The sequence below is a fragment of the Trichosurus vulpecula genome, chromosome 7 (genome assembly GCF_011100635.1).
Source record: "Trichosurus vulpecula isolate mTriVul1 chromosome 7, mTriVul1.pri, whole genome shotgun sequence".
Classification (NCBI taxonomy): Eukaryota; Metazoa; Chordata; class Mammalia; order Diprotodontia; family Phalangeridae; genus Trichosurus; species Trichosurus vulpecula.
Genome location: NC_050579.1, coordinates 184,343,528 through 184,361,212, shown reverse-complemented (window position 1 = coordinate 184,361,212; position 17,685 = coordinate 184,343,528). Strand labels below are relative to the sequence as shown.

Here is a 17,685-nt window from a genome sequence, read left to right as displayed (position 1 = left end):
TAGCAGTATTGCAGAAGAAATGTTAAGTACTACTTACCCCATCCAAAAGTGTGTTTGACAAATGAATTCGAAGATCTTTACGGAACGGGAATTCCAAATTTGACACATGAAAGACCGAATTATCTCTATCTATCATAAAAACTTCATTTGTGCCATCAATCAACATCATATACCTGAAAACAAAGTAGTGCAAATTATTTGCGGAGCGTTATAACACCCTAAAAAAATACTGTACAAGATAGTATTATTAATGACAATTTATTATAACATATCTGGAATCATGACAACCAAGACTGCAAAGGTGTTTTTTGTTTGCTTAGTTCTAAAACAGATGTTTAGCAATGAATATAGTTAGAATTAAAAGAAAAAAGGATATTTAAAAAAATCTTCACAACAAAATCCTTTGATAAAGAGCTACTATCCAATATTTTTAGAGAATATGTATAAATATAGAAGGACAAAGGCCATTCCTCAATAGACAACTGGTCAAAGGAGTTTGACAGACAAATATAGATGGATGGATAGATAGATAGACAGACAGACAGACAGGGCACACAGACTTACACAAACACACACACACACACACACAGAGGCAGGTTTCAAAGGGAAAAAAGTTAACAACCCTTTGAAAAAAATCCATCAAGTCACTAATTAGAGAAATGAAAATTAAAGAATTTTTTAAGTTGTACCTATCAGAATGATAAAGAAGATCAAAAAATAAAAAAGGAAAATGAAAATTGTCAAAGTGCTTGGGGAAGGTCAGAGAGATTAATACAATATTGCAGAGTTGCAAGTTAATGCAACCATTCTGGAAAAAAAAATTTTGGAATTATACCCAAAAAGTCTTTAAGATGTGTATATTCCTCGACCTAGTAATACTAATTCTAAGCACATGCCTACAAAGAAATCAAATGAAGTAGGAAAGGACCCATAGGTATAAAATATTTATAGCAACATTTAAGAAGTGAAAATAAAGTGGGCACCTAACAATTAGGGAAGGACTGAACAAATTATAGTACATGAATATAATAGAACTATCATTGCATCACAAGAAAAAATAATGAAAGAAACAGATAAAGAGAAATCTGAGAACTTATATCAACTAATGCAGACTGAAGTGAGCAGATCTAAGACAAAGAAAACTTTATGAGACGACTATAACACTGTAGAGGAAAATATGTATGAAAGACTTAAGAAATCTAACCTATGCAAGAACCAACCACAACCCCAGAAAACTGATGATGAATCAGGCTTGGCATTCCTTGGCAGAGTGTGATCAACTAGAGGTGCTCAATGAGGCATACATTTTGAGAAGTATCTTGGTCATGCCAGCTAATAGGTGGATTTGTTTTGCTTGACTATACTCAGATTATAAGCAACAGCTTTAATTCTCTGTTTAAGAATGAAAGTTATGAGGAGAATGATTTTTAAAAAGAGAAGCAGAACCAAGATGGCAGAGTAAGGGCAGGGACTTACCAGGACTCTCCCCTGAAACCCTCCAAAACCCTTTAAAAATAACACTAAACAAATTCTAAAGCAGCAGAACCTACAAAAAGAGGGAGTGAAACAAATTCCCAGTCCAAGACAACTTGGAAGGTCAGCATGATAGGTCTATTGCACCAGGGTGAGAGAGGAGTTCAGTCCAGCACAGGCTGGGCCAGCCCACACAAGGGTCAGCATAGATCAGGTTCTGGAAACCAGTAGCAGGCCTTGGGAGTGACTAAATCAGCAGTAGCAGAGGCAGCAGCAGCATCTGGAGCTCTCAGCCCACAGACAATAAGGGATGTGGCACAACTGTTCAGAAGGAGATTACAAGGGTCTTTTTGCAAGCAATGAGACAGAACTGTGTTGCTTTGACCATACTCAGATCTAGGTCACAGTCCTGAGTGGCATTGCCAGGACAAGGAGGACTAGAGCTGGGGGGGGGGGGGGGATGGGGGGATGAGGCAGCCCACGGAAAGCCCTCTTCATAGCTCCAGGGCAGAAAAGAGTGCTTGCACTTGCTGACAGACCAGAGCACAAGCCAAGAAAGCAGTAAACACCTCTCCTTAGATCATACAACCTTGGAAGAACTGAAAACTTACAGATCCCTAGAAGTATCTCAGAAAATAGCTGGCCAAAACCTCTAAACCTTGGGACAGTTTGCCCTCCACCCTAGAAGCAGAGCCCTACTTTAACAAAGACTTAAAAGTCAAGCAATAGGCTGGGAATATAAGCAAACAATGGAAAAAACTCTGACTAAAGAAAGTTACTATGGTGACAAGGAAGATGAGAACACACTCAGAAGAAGACAACAAAGTGAAATTTCCTACATCAAAAGCCTCCAAGAAAAATATGAATTGGTCACAGGCCATAGAAGAGCTCAAAAAGAATTTTGAAAATCAAGTAGGAGAGGCAGAGGAAAATTTCAGAAAGGAAATGAGAGTGATGCAAGAAAAACATGAAAAACGAGTCAACAGCTTGCTAAAGGAGACACCAAAAAATGCTGAAGAATATAACATCTTAAAAAACAGACTAGGCCAAATAGTAAAAGAGGTCCAAAAAGCCAATCAGGAGAAGAGTGCCTTAAAGAGCAGAACTAGCCAAATGGAAAAGACGGTCCAAAGGCTCACTAAAGAAAATAATTCCTTAAAAATTAGAATGAAGCATGTGGAAGCTAATGACTTAATGAGAAATCAAGAAACAACTGAAAAAAAAAAAACCAAAAGAATGAAAAAATGGAAGACAATGTAAACTATCTCACTGGAAAAACAACTGACCTGGAAAATAGATCCAGGAGAGATAATTTAAAAATTATTGGACTACCTGAAAGCCATAATCAAAAAAAAAAAAAAAAGCCCAGACATCATCTTTCAAGAAATTATCAAAGAAAACTGCCCCAATATTCTAGAACCAGAGGATAAAATAGAAATTGAAACAATCCACTGATCACCTCCTGAAAGAGATCCCAAAATGAAAACTGCCAGAAATATCGTAGCCAAATTCCAGAGTTTCCAGGTCAAGGAGAAAATATTTGCAAGCAGCCAGAAAGAAACAATTCAAGCATAGTGGAGCCATAGTAAGGATAACACAAGATTTAGCAGCTTCTACATTAAAGAATCCAAGGGCTTGAAATATGATATTCCAGAGGGCAAAGAAGCTAGGATTAAAACCAAGAATCACCTACCAAGAAAAACTGAGTATAATCCTTCCAGTGAAAAAAATGAATATTCAATGAGCTAGAGGACTTCCAAGCATTCTTGCTGAAAAGAACAGAGCTTAATAGAAAATCTGACTTTCAAATACAAGGCTCAAGAAAAGCATAAAAAGCAAACAGCAATAATTTTAAACTGTTTACACTCTTACATGGGAAGATATTTGTAACTCATAAGACCTTTCTCATTATTAGGGTACTTAGGAGTATATATAGACAGAGGGTACAGGTGTAAATTGAATATGAAAGGATATCTAAAAAAAAGGGGGTGAGAGAGGAATGTATTGGGAGAAAGAAAAGGAGAGGTAGAATGGGGTAAATTATCTCACATAAAAGCAAGAAAAAGCTTTTACGGGGAGGGGAACAGTGGAGGAGGTGAGGGAGAGTGAGTGAACCTTACTCCCATCAAAAGAGGTTCAAAGAGGGAATAACATACACATTCAATTGGGTACAGAAATGTATGTTACCTTACAAGAAGGTAGGAGAGGAAGGGGATGAGAAAGGGGGAATGGGAGTGATAGAAGGGACAGCAGTTTGGAGAGGGGTTAGTCGGAAGCAAAAATACTTTTAAGGAAGGACAGGTTCAAAGGAGAGAATAGAATAAATGGGGGGAAATAGGATGGAGGGAAATACAGTTAGCAATAATGACTGTGAAAAAATTTTGAAGCAAGTTTCCCTGATAAAGGTCTCATTTCTCAAACATAGAGAAGTGAGTCAAATTTATAAAAATAAGAGTGATTTGCCAATTGAGAAATGATCAAAAGATATGATCAGTTTTCAGATGAAGTAATCAAAGCTACCTATAGCCAAAAAGAAAAAATACTCTAACTCACTATTGACTGGAGAAATGCAAATTGAAACAATTCCGAAGTACTACATCATACCTATTAAATTGTCTAATAGGACAGAAAAGATAAATGACAGATGTTGGAGTGGATGTGGGGAAAATGAGTCATTAATGCACTGCTGGTGGAGTTGTGAACTGACTCAACAATTCTGTAGAGCAATCTGGAACTATGCTCAGAGTGCTATAAAATCATGCATACCTTTTGACTTAGCAATACCACTACTAGGTCTGTATCTCAAAAGAGACAAAAAAAAGACAAAAAGGAAAAGGATCTATATGTACAAATATATTTATAGAAGCTCTTTTCTGATGACAAAGCATTAGAAATTGAGGGGATGCTCATCAATTGGGAAATGGCTGAATAAGTAGTTAGGTAATTATGATGGAATACTATTATACTACAGGAAATGATACGCCCAATGCTCTCAGAAAAACCTAGAAAGACTTGCATGAGATAATGCAAAGTGAAATGTACTATATAAAAAAGTAACTGTAATATTGTAAGATGATCAGCTGTAAACAACTTAGCAATTCTCAGCAACAGAACAATCCAAGAAAACTCTGAAGGACTTATGATGAAAAATGCTATCCATCCCCAGAGAAACAACTGATGGCATGTGAATACGATTGAAGCATACTTTTTTTACTTTCTTGATTTTAACTTTATTTATATCTCTGAGGTCTATGCTTTCTTTCACAACATGAATATTATGGATATGTTTTTCATGACTATACATGTATAACCAATATCAAACTGCTTCCCTTCTCAATGAGGAAGAGTGGGGAGAAAGAAAGGGAGAGAATTTGAACTCAAAGTTTTAAAAATGAATGTTAAAATTTGTTTTTACAGGTAACTGAGGAAAAGTTTTTATTTAATAATTTTTTTAAAAAGAGAAAAGAATGTCAAAAACATAAAAGAAAGCAGAAAGAAATTCAGAAGGAAACATTGACAAATGGTGTTAAAGTGTGATGTTAAACTTAATTTGTGTTTAAAAAAAAAACTTGCAGGTAATACCATATTGGTGGCTTTACATATGACCCCTTTTTCTGTTCTTTGTAAATTAAATATGTGATTGTTGATGTTTGTCAAATTTATAATTAATAATAATGAAGAAAATTTAAAAATAAAAGTTGTTTAGGTTAAAAAACCAGATTTAACAAGACTGAATTTTTAACACAGAGAGGTTAAAGTAATATATAAAACTACGAACCTACAAATCATATTTTCCGTACGGAAAACACAGGAAAGATAGTTTTTCAGTAACATAATGTAACTTTCAAATAAAATCCTTCCTTAACATTGGCTAGAAAGAATTTTTTAATGAGTTCTAGGATGTTCGTTATATCCTAAACGTCACAGAAGGAAGGAGTCCTTCTATGGTATGTGACTAATTCAGATTTTATTAAATTTACAACAATGACTTGTTTCATGTCATAGCTAAAAACTACTGCTGAAGAGTACATACCAATACTCCTAAACACAAAATAGATGTTATTTAGCAATGAACAACTGTTTTTTTTTAAAAGATACACAAGTTTCAATACACATGGACAAAGAATTATCAACTACAACCTTGCAAGGCATTAAGTCATGTGCTAATTTTAATACTCATGTAGACAATCAATCCTTCTGTTAGAGAAGGAGACTGAGTCAGTTTAAAAAACATAGAGTCAAGAAGGCTATATTATTTAGGAACTGTCATCAGTAGAAAGTACCAGGAATTTCCTTGAAACAAAAGGTACCCTGACATTTTAAAACATCACAATTCCACGTTACTATCATTATAATGTTCTAATTTCAGTTTTGCAACCAAAGTGGAGAGACCAAAGAGTGAAGAGAACTGAAAATAGAGAAACCTTCTGTCCTGATTAACAGCTAGAGCCATGAACTCCAAAATCTCCATTTAAGGAGGGAGCCCAGCTGAGAAGTTTTCATTTCTCACCTGGCTGCAGTAGTGTAGGACATCTTTGACTTCTCTACCATGTCACAAGAAGCTCTTTATTGGAAAAGCCTCATCACCTTTAGTATTCCTACTCTACCTCATAACTATATTCTGCTCTTCTGATTGAAGGGTGGAGCCATGAACAGCAAAACCTCCATTTAAGTAAGGAGCCCAGCTCGGATTCTCATTATTTCTCACCTGGCTACACCACTTTGGACACCTCTTATTTCTACACCATGCTCCTGTCCGTCTGATACCTCATCTTCCTCACCCTTCTCTGTGTTGTCTTAACTCCTTGAGGAAAGGGACTGTCTTTGCAGGGGAGGAGGCTGAGGAGGGGAAGGAGGTAGGCTTTCTATCCTCACTACTTAGCACAGTGCCGGGCACACAGCAGGCATTAAACATTAATAAATGTTTATTGCGGGGCGGAGCCAAGATGGCAGCTGGAAAGCAGGGACTTGCCTAAAGCTCTCCCCCAGGTCCCTGCAAGCACCTATAAAAATAGCTCTGAACAAATTCTAGAACTGCAGAACCCACAAAATAGCCAAGAGAAGCAGGGCTACAGCCCAGGACAGCCTGGATGGTCACTGGGTAAGGTCTATCACAAGGAGCTGGGAGGAGAGTGGAGAAGAGCACAGTCTGGGCTGCACCTGGACCAACCAGACCCAGGAGCCAGGCAGAACAGACCCTAGCACCCTGAATCAGTGAGCTGTGCCAGTTGCCAGACTTCTCAACCAACAAACACCAGAGACAACAAAGAAGGTTAGTGGGAAAAGCTGCGGGGACAGAGTGAAAGGAGTTTGCAGTTTGCCACCGCCCCAGGGGCAGCAGAGGTGGTTCAGCTCTGAGGCTGCTTCCAGAGCTACAGCTGCAGTTGCTTCCTGCCTAAGGCCAACCTGGTGGGAGGAATTAAGTGGCGGATCAGAGCAGGAATGCAAAGCCAGCTTGGATCTGAGTTGTGGTCCAGGTTGGCAGATTTTGGGGGAGGAAGAGCACTGGTGTGGCAGAGCTTGCTGTGGAGAAATGGTTCTGAAAAAAGCAGTTCAGCCCCTCAAGCTTGGAACAAAGTACTCTCTACTCTACAAGCAGTCATACCCCGAAGAAAAACTCAAGGGTCAAGTGCTTGGCTATTAACATGAACAGGCAGTGAAAATGGTCTCAGATTCAGACTCAGACTTTGGAATCTTTCTTTGGTGACAAAGAAGACCAAAACATACAGCCAGAAGAAATCAACAAAGTCAAAGAACCTACATTAAAAGTCTCCAAGAAAAACACGAACTGGTCTCAGGCCATGGAAGAGCTCAAAAAGGATTTGGAAAAGCAAGTTAGAGAAGTAGAGGAAAAATTGGGAAGAGAAATGTGATGTGAGAAAACCATGAAAAACAAATCAATGACTTGCTAAAGGAGACCCAAAAAAATACTGAAGAAAATAACACCTTAAAAAATAGACTAAGTCAAATGGCAAAAGAGTTCCAAAAAGCCAATGAGGAGAAGAATGCCTTGAAAGGCAGAAATAGCCAAATGGAAAAGCAGGTCCAAAAGTCCAGTGAAAAAAATACTACCTAAAAAATTAGATTGGAGCAAGTGGAAGCTAGTGACCTTATGGGAAAACAAGATATTATAAAACAGAACCAAAGGAATGAAAAAAAATGGAAGACAATGTGAAATATCTCATTGGAAAAACCACTGACCTGGAAAATAGATCCAGGAGAGAGAATTTAAAAATTACTGGACTACCTGAAAGCCATGATCAAAAAAAGACCCTAGATATCATCTCTCAAGAAATTATCAAGGAGAACTGCCCTGACATTCTAGAGCCAGAAGGTAAAATAGAAATTGAAAGAATCCACAGATCGCCTCTTCAAATAGATCCCAAAAAGAAAACTCTTAGGAATATTGTCGCCAAATTCCAGAGCTCCCAGATCAAGGAGAAAATACTGCAAGCAGCCAGAAAGAAACAATTTGAGTACTGTGGAAACACAATCAGGATAACACAGGGTCTAGAAGCTTCAGCCTTAAGGGACTGAAGGGCTTGGAATGATATTCCAGAGGTCAATGGAGCTAGCCAAGAATCACTTACCCAGCGAAACTGAGCATAATGCTCCAAGGCAAAATATAGATTTTCAATAAAATAGAGGACTTTCAAGCTTTCTCAGTGAAAAGACCAGAGCTGAATAGAAAATGTGACTTTCAAACAAAGAATCAAGAGAAGCATGAAAAGGTAAACAAGAAAGAGAAATCATAAGGCACTTACTAAAGTTGACCTGTTTTGTTTACATTCCTACATGGAAAGATGATGTGTATAATTCATGAGACCTCATGGGGGTATGGGGGTAGCTGAAGGGAATATACATACGTGTGTGTGTGTGTGTGTGTGTGTGTGTACAATAACACATACATATATACACATACACACACACACCTACAAACATATAGACAAAGGGCACAGGGTGAATTGAATATGAAGGGACTGATATCTAAAAAAGTAAAATCAAATTAATGGATGAGAGGTATATTGAGAGAGGGAAAAAGGGAAAAAAGATAGAATGGGGTAAATTATCTCTCATGAAAGTGGCATGAAAAAGCAGTTCATTGGAAGAGAAGAGGGGGCAGGTGAGGGGGAATGAGTGAATCTTGCTCTCATCGGATTTGACTTGAGGAAGGAATAACACACACACACAATTGGATATCTTACTCCACAGGAAAGTAAGAGGAAGGGAATAAAAAAGGGGGGATGATAGAAGGGAGGGCAGATGGCGGGGGGAGGTAATCAAAAACAAACACTTTTGAAAAGGGACAAGGTCAAGGGAGAAAACTGCATAAAAGGGGACAGGATAGGAGGGAGCAAAATATAGTCTTTCACAACATGAGTACTGTGGAAGCATTTTGCATAATGATACACATGTGGCCTATGTTGAATTGCTTGCCTCCTTAGGGAAGGTGGGTGGAGAGGGAAGAGCAGAGAGAATTTGGAACTCAAAGTTTTAAAAACAGATGTTCAAAAGAGAACAGTGGTTTTTACATGCAACTGGGAAATAAGATCTACAGGCAATGGGGCATAGAAATCTACCTTGCCCTACAAGAAAGTAAGGGAAAAGGGGATGCAGGGAAGTGGGGTGACAGAAAGGAGGGCTAACTGGGGAATGGGACAATCAAAATATATGCCATCTTGGAGTGGGGGGGGGAGTGTAGAAATGGGGAGAAAATTTGTAATTCAAAATCTTGTGGAAATCAATGCTGAAAACTAGAAATATTAAATAAAAAAATAAATGTTTAGTGACTGTTGACTATTCCAGGCTCCTGTGTTGAGATATTCTTAGAAAAAAATCAGAAGTGACCTTATACCTTGAGCCTCAGGAACCCAAAAATATGCAGCTGGGAAGGAATTTGTTCACTTAGAAGTAACTAAGTTGGACAAAAAATTCTATTATGTTAAAAACTGGTATTCTGTTAAATACATGTAACCTACAAGGCATTTAATGCCTGAAATATTTATACCAAAGCTTCTTTATGTTACTCCACTATAAATGCTATACAGTATTATTCTAAACTACCTTGTTATTCCATTGAAAACTTAGAAAATCATTCTGTGCCTATTTTAAGTTATATAAAGAATACAATGACATTAAAAAAGCTATTGCTTAACTTGGAAGAAAAACAAAGAAATAACAAAAGAGTTTCTATCTATCCTTTAAACCCCAAATTAAATGCCATATCCTCACTGACATCTGATCTTCCATGATGGAAGGGACCTTATCCCACAGCCCTCAAATAGCACATTGGTTTGCAACGTTGTATGTTACAGATAGCTGTGACTGTGTTTTATTCCACCTAATGGACTACATGAATTCCCTGAGAGCGAGAACAGGGACTATGTCATATCTAAACACTACACTTGCACAGTGCCCTGAACTGTATTCAGTGTACTGCACTGAAATAAATTTATGTGTTAAATGAAATAATTCTCTATTTAATGTTCATTCCACAATAGTATTTCCTGACCCAAACTATACTAAAATATCTACCTTGGACTGCTCCTTTCTCCACAGATTCAACATCCTTATAGCCCAGGGGTCAACACAGGAAGAAGCAAGAAGCAGGGAAGAGAAAGAGAAATCACTATAGGGTGTTTGTTTGTTTGTTTTTTTCCTGAGTTTGTTTATAGGGTTTTTAAGAAGCAAAGTCCTTTGGTAACAAAACATTTAGCTGACTGGTTAAAAACTTGTTTTGAACCACAACAGCCCCTCTGGCCTTTCAACTTGGAATCACTACTTAGTCTCAACTTAGTTTACTTCCTTGCAATTAATGGCATCTCTTTTCCAACAGTGACTTTTAGGGGGTCAAAAATCAGGTATGAACAACCACTAAATAACAAAAATTGGCAAATGTGTTAATATCTGCACAAAATCTAATTCATTGCTCATCCTATTGTTTCTCTGCTTTTGTTATGATTAAAATGTGGATCACACTTATTGGTATAGCAAAGGTGGCAAAATCATAATTAAAGTGGTTCATGAGACAACTGAGCTTCTGTGAACAATTGAACAACTGTGTTTCCTCACGGCATTAATTATGTCAATGTTTACCGATCTGTTGGGCTATCAGCACAAGAATACAGCCAGCATACATCACTCTACGCATCAGCAAATTTTGTCACTCTTAGTTTCTATGATATTTAGCAGCACCATGTGGAGAAAACACAAATGACACAAGAGTTCACTGTAGCTGTACTCAAGTCCTTCACTTTCATGAGGGCTACATATACTATTAAATTAAATTTTCATTCTGCAAATTGCTTTTTACCTTTTTATGATTTTATATTTCTACCAATGTAAAAGATATAATTTGTGGACAGTAAGGTATGACATTTAAATTAATTTTAATTAAAATATTATGCCATCAGAAAATAATTTTAAACCTGCTTCAAAATATAGTATAGTATTTGTAATGGGTCTTTCATAGAAATAACAAAACCATAATATATCATTAATTTGACCATGATAAAAGCTCATCATGCAGTCTGACAACTAAGAGTGAATAAATGAAATATAAAATCAGAAAGTTTCTTGAACATACACAAAATATAAATGAATGTTTTTTCCTCAAAAAATTTCTCATTATACAAACTAAAACACAAAATGCTTACAAAAATGAAGACTAATAAAATCATAACTTGGCTCATGCATACAAATTTTGTTAGTCCTAATCATTCTCAAAAGCAAGTATCAATATCATCAGTGAAAATTAACAAATATGCAGTGATAGAAATACTTGAAATAAAATTATGCTAGGAGCCTCACTATGGAATTTGCTACTTAGAAGAATTAAATATAAAGAGGATTCCTCTTGGACCTACCTAAGGAAGTTTCACAAAAGTAACAAAAATATCAACTAATCATGACAAAGTTTAAAGCACAGTGAAGTGCTATATTTGTGTTTTATTGCACATAGTGGCCTCCATGAACTAACTCTGATGACAGCATCATTTCTGCAATAGTATATTTTCATTGACACAGTAATAGACATGATATAACAATTTATCAACAATGACACAACACTTTACCAACTAATAGAAAGTAAACATTGCAGACAAAAGAAATCCAAACTCAAACATTTAAGATAAATATACTCATTCAATTCAATTTTCTTCAAATCAGTCAATAATACTGTTTTAGTGCTCATGCATGACAAAGGCAATGGAAGAATAAAAGATGAAGGGAAAAGAAATCAACTATAAAGAATCCCTTCCAGTTTTTGCCTTTGTATTCCCTGTACTTAGCACAATGCTTGGTACACAGTGGAACTTAATAAATAAATGCTCATATTGGTCTGATAAGCCACAGTCAAAAACACTGTACATTGACCTCAACATAGTGAAGTCATTTTGATCATCTTCAAGCACAAAGACAACAACCAACCAACTAACATTTTGCGCACGTGCGCGCGCGCACGCGCACACACACACACACACACACACACACATTCAGACTTTGAACAAAAAAATTTCTGTGCTCTGATTTTGTCTGATCTCCAGTCACTCTGGAGCTCATCCTCCCTCTTTGTTATATGAATCTTTTTAAAAGTAATGAGCTCTAGTTCATGTTGAAGGAGTGTGAGGGAATATATGGAAACATTTCTCCATCACTTTAGAATTTAAATGTTAAACAGGTAAGAATACAGAAAAGGCAGCTATTTCACACATTGAAGGGTATCTACTGGTTCTGTAGATAGTTACCATTCTGCTTTCAATGATAACTGCATCCCACATTCTACGAGTAATATCCCATTACACTGTATATTAAATTTTAATAATAATTTTCTATTTATACATGAAAAATTCCAAGTCTTATTCTAATGAATTTTATTCTCACCAAACAGGAAAAACTAATGTTTTCTTCTCAAGGTACCCTAACTACATAACAGGTCAATTTTTTTCAATCTAGCAGCACACTACTAATAGTCACCTACTACTAGCTATGTGATCTTATACAAGTGAGTTAACTGTTCAGTTTCAATTTTCTCTACTTTAAAATGGGCCTAATACTCGCACCACCAAATTCACCAGTTTGTAAGAAAGGCACTTTGTGAATTACAGCAGTATTTTGTGACTAATCATTATTCTTTCCTCCCTTCATGCAACAAACACCTCCTATGTACAGAACACTATACTAGGTTCTGAAGGATATGCAAAGACCCAGACTTTGCCCCAGAGTCTGAGTCAAAAGTCCTCGTTTTGATGGGCAGTTTCATTAATTACTACCTAAAAATGATCTTAGCCAAGTCATTTTCCTTCTTTAGGTTCTCAGTTTCTTCACCTATAAAATGGGTACTGGACTAGATGATGTCTGACATCCCTTCTAGTTCTAACTCTACCATCTATGCCAATGTTGTATATGCAGTGGTAAAAATTACAAGTTCGCCACAACGATAGATACAATTTAATATTACAATATATTGCAACAGGTACAATAAAATATTACAGTATAATTTATCCAATGTGGATTACAGCAAAGTTTAAGTATATCCAACAAGAACATGTTATGCATTATCGCAGAAAGCTCCCATCAATAAACATGAATAAAACTTGGGAAAAACAGATATAAAATAGGGGAAATGGTAAAAATAAAATTAAATAAAAATTGGTGAAGAAAAAGAAATTGGCTTAGAGAAAGATATGCAGCAAAATCTCACTAATTCAGACTAAGGGAAAGACCAGTACATATCTGAAAATATGTCTGAAGAAATCACCATGGAGGAAACCTTGAGTCCTTACAGTCTATACTAATAAAAGGTAAGATGTGGCAGGATCTATCATACTGGAAAAACTTGGAATGTGGTCCTGGCAACAAACCAAATCTACTTTCTGAGTACCAACGTCGCTAACTTACATAGAGACACATCACCACTAAGTCAGCCACCTGGAAATGAATCTTTTTTGGTCATGGCAACCCATGAAACAAAGAAAAATTAAAAATAGCAGGGAAATATAAGGTCAAAAGGCAGGATGTGCTTGGCCACATAATAGCGTCGAGGGATAGCAGTTGGACAGCCAGAGTGTTCCACTGGTATCTTTGAGATGTTTAGAAAAAATGAGAAAAAATATTAAAAATAAAAATGTAACCAAAAAACTTCGACCTATTCTCCCATTTGTACAAAATCTTTATAAATCAGCTATACATGAACCACAGTCATTCTCAAGGAGGGGAATAGTACAGAACAAACAGGCTTTCACAAGCAACATTCAACAGCTGACCACATCTTTACCATTTCACAATTAACTAAAAGATGCAAAGAATATAATTTCCTGGTATGCTTACTGTTTGTTAATTTTTAAAAAAGCATTTGAATCCATAGAACAAAATACCATCTCAAAGGCTCTTCTCCAACAAGGCTCTTCTTCCATCCATACTTCAAGATCATTCAAGATTTCTTGGAAGATATAAGAGAAAATAATCTTGTTCAAAGACCCTCTGATAATAATCAAGCAAGGAAAATATAACTACAAGATGCATGTTCACCAAAGCTTTTAGGCATTGTGATAGAGGTGACCCAGAGAATAGATCAGATTGAAAAGAAATTCCCTGTGGACAGTGAGATCCTCCAAATGTTCACATTTATTCATACTGCGTCAAGTTTCAAAACATTAGAGTCTTCTGGTAGAGAGCTGTAAGGTCTCAAAGGAATTTGGTCAGTACAAAATCCTTTGTTCTAAAACAGAAAAAAAAAACAAGTGGAGAGGGGCAGAGCCAAGATCGCAGTTGGAAAGCAGGGACTTGCGTGAGCTCCCCGCCAAGTCCCTCCAAAAACCTATAAACAATGGCTCTGAACAAATTCCAGAAGTGCAGAACCCACAAAATAGCAGAGGGAAGCAGGGATCCAGCCCAGGACAGCCTGGATGGTCGCTGGGTGAGGTCTATCATGCATGGAGCTGGGAGCAGAGGGGAGCCCAGCATGGGCGGCAGCAGGACCAACGAGACTGGGAGCCGGGTGGAATAGGCCCTAGCGCCCTGCGTCAGTGACCTGTGGCAGTTACCAGACTTCTCAGCCCATAAACACCAAAGACAACAGAGAAGGTTAGTGGGAAAAGCTGCAGGAACAGAGTGAAAGGAGTTCACAGTTTGGCCACCGCCCCAGGGGCAGCAGAGGTGGTGCAGCTACAGAACTACAGCTGCTGTTGCTTCCTGCCCCAGGCCCACCTGGTGGGAGGAATTAAGTGGTGGATCAGAGCAGGAGTGCAGAGCCTGCCTAAGATCCAAGTCAACTCTGGGCTGGGGGTGCTTGGGGAAGGAGGAGTGTTGGTGTGGCAGAGCTGGCTGTACAGAAATAGCTCTGAAAACAACAGCGCATCCCCTCAAGCTTGGAACAAAGTACTCTCTGCTCTACAAGCTGTCATACCCCGAAGAAAAACTCAAGGGTCAAGTGGTTGGCTGATAATGTGAACAGGCAGCGAAAATAGACTCAGATTCAGTCTCAGACTTTGGAATCTTTCTTTGGTGACAAAGAAGACCAAAACATACAGCCAGAAGAAATCAACAAAGTCAAAGAGACTACATCAAAAGCCTCCAAGAAAAACATGAACTGGTTTCAGGCCATGGAAGAGCTCAAAAAGGATTTGGAAAAGCAAGTTAGAGAAGTAGAGGAAAAACTGGGAAGAGAAATGAGAATGACGTGAGAAAACCATGAAAAACAAGTCAATGACTTGTTAAAGGAGACCCAAAAAAAAAAACTGAAAAAAAAATACTGAAGAAAACAACACCTTAAAAAATAGACTAACTCAAATGGCAAAAGAGCTTCAAAAGGCAGAATTAGCCAAATGGAAAAGGAGGTCCAAAAGACCACTGAAGAAAATACTACCTAAAAAATTAGACTGGAGCAAGTGGAAGCTAGTGACTTTATGAGAAATCAAGATATTATAAAACAGAACCAAAGGAATGAAAAAGTGGAAGGCAATGTGAAATATCTCATTGGAAAAACCACTGACCTGGAAAATAGATCCAGGAGAGAGAATTTAAAAATTACTAGACTACCTGAAAGCCATGATCAAAAAAATGCCTAGATATCATCTTTCAAGAAATTATCAAGGAGAACTGCCCTGACATTCTAGAGCCAGAGGGTAAAATAGAAATTGAAAGAATCCACAGATTGCCTCTTCAAATAGATCCCAAAAAGAAAACTCCGAGGAATATTGTCGCCAAATTCCAGAGCTCCCAGATCAAGGAGAAAATACTGCAAGCAGCCAGAAAAAAACAATTTGAGTATTGTGGAAACACAATCAGGATAACACAAGCTCTAGCAGCTTCTACATTAAGAGATCGAAGGGCTTGGAATACGATATTCCAGAGGTCAATGGAGCTAGGATTAAAACCAAGAATCACCTAACCAGCAAAACTGAGTATCATGCTCCAAGGAAAAATATGGATTTTCAATAAAATAGAGGACTTTCAGGCCTTCTCAGTGACAAGACCAGAGCTTTCAAACACAAGAATCAAGAGAAGCATGAAAAGGTAATCAAGAAAAAGAAATCACAAGGGACTTATTAAAGTTGAACTGTTTTGTTTACATTCCTACATGGAAAGATGATGTGTATGATTCATGAGACCTCAGTATTAGGGTAGCTGAAGGGATATGCATATGTATATATGAGTGTATGTATATATGTATGTGTGTGTATGTATATATATAGGTATGTATGTGTGTGTGTATAGAGAGAGAGAGAGAGAGTGAGAGAGAGAGAGAGAGAGAGAGAGAGAGAGAGAGAGAGAGAGACAGAGGGCAAGGGTGAGTTGAATATGAATGGATGATATCTAAAAAAATAAAATCAAATTAAGGGATGAGAGAGGACTATATTGAGAGAGGGAGAGATAGAATGGGGTAAATTATCTCTCATAAAAGTGGCAAGAAAAAGCAGTACTGTAGGAAGGGAAGAGGGGGCAGGTAAGGGGAAATGAGTGAATCTTGCTCTCATCAGATTTGACCTGAGGAGGGAATACCATAAATACTCAATTGGGTGTCTCACCCCACAGGACAGAATGAGGAAGAAGATGAAAAAGCGGGGATGATAGAAGGGAGGGCAGATACAGGGAGGAGATAATCAAAAACAAACACTTTCGAAAAGGAACAGGGTCAAGGGAAAAAAATCAATAAAGGGGGGTAGGTTAGGAAGGAGCAAAATATAGTTAGTCTTTCACAACATGCGTATTGTGGAAGGGTTTTGCATAATGATACACATGTGGCCTATGTTGGATTGCTTGCCTTCTTAGGGAGGGTGGGTGAGGAAGGAAGAGGGGAGAGAATTTGGACCTCAAAGTTTTAAAAACAGATGTTCAAAAACAAGAAAAAAAGCTTTTGCACGCAAGTAGGAAATCAGATACACAGGTAATGGGGTGTAGAAATTTATCTTGCCCTACAAGAAAGGAAGGGAAAAGGGGATGGGAGGGGAGTGGGTGACAGAAGGAAGGGCTGACTGGGGAATGGCACAACCAGAATATATGCCATCTTGGAGTGGGGGAGGATAGAAATGGGGAGAAAATTTGTAATTCAAACTCTTGTGAAAATCAATGCTGAAAACTAAATATATTAAAAAAACAAGTGGATATAGAATGTCTATTGCCCAGATTTCAAGAAGTATTTAGATATACACTATAGAACTTGTACAATATTATATATATCAGGGACAAACAGTAAGGATAGATGAGTTGAGCCCAAAGTTGGATGGGTAAAGGAGAATGTGACAGAATGCTTTCAGGAGATTGCAAAGCTCTTTGAACTAACCCCCAAGCTGACCATGAAAGCAAAGGCCCATCTTTTCAATACTAAAATTATGCCAACATTTCTATACGACTATATCATTGATTCCAAAAATATAAAAAAAAATCATCACACAAAGGACAATGGAGAAAGACATGAAGAATGCTGGTTGGTTGTTGTCCTTCTTTCTTGAAGAGGACCCAAATGAGTCAAGTTACGATGCATCCAGCTGTGGCTGATCAGACCAATATGAGCTCAGAATGTTCTACACAGGTCAGGAACAAATAGTCAATGTGAACATTTAGGGTGGATTCTCTAAATTTGCGCATCTCGCATTTCTTTTTAGCTACTTCAATTCTGCTTTGCTCATACAGCACAGCCCTTTCTCTGATGTAGGCACACCATGCTAGGCAGTCCTGTGCCAGTGTCTCCTATGTCATGCATGCAAGAAATGT

The 17,685-nt window shown here is 37.6% G+C and overlaps 1 protein-coding gene across 1 annotated transcript in view; it reads right to left on the bottom strand.

Annotated features, from left to right (window-relative positions):
- RNGTT (RNA guanylyltransferase and 5'-phosphatase) overlaps positions 1–17,685 on the bottom strand; it is a 411,159-nt gene that overhangs the window by 308,597 nt on the left and 84,877 nt on the right. The window contains exon 9 of the mRNA XM_036767783.1: positions 38–173. Within this exon, the coding sequence (XP_036623678.1) occupies positions 38–173 (136 nt within the window). The remainder of the gene's footprint in view (positions 1–37; positions 174–17,685) is intronic.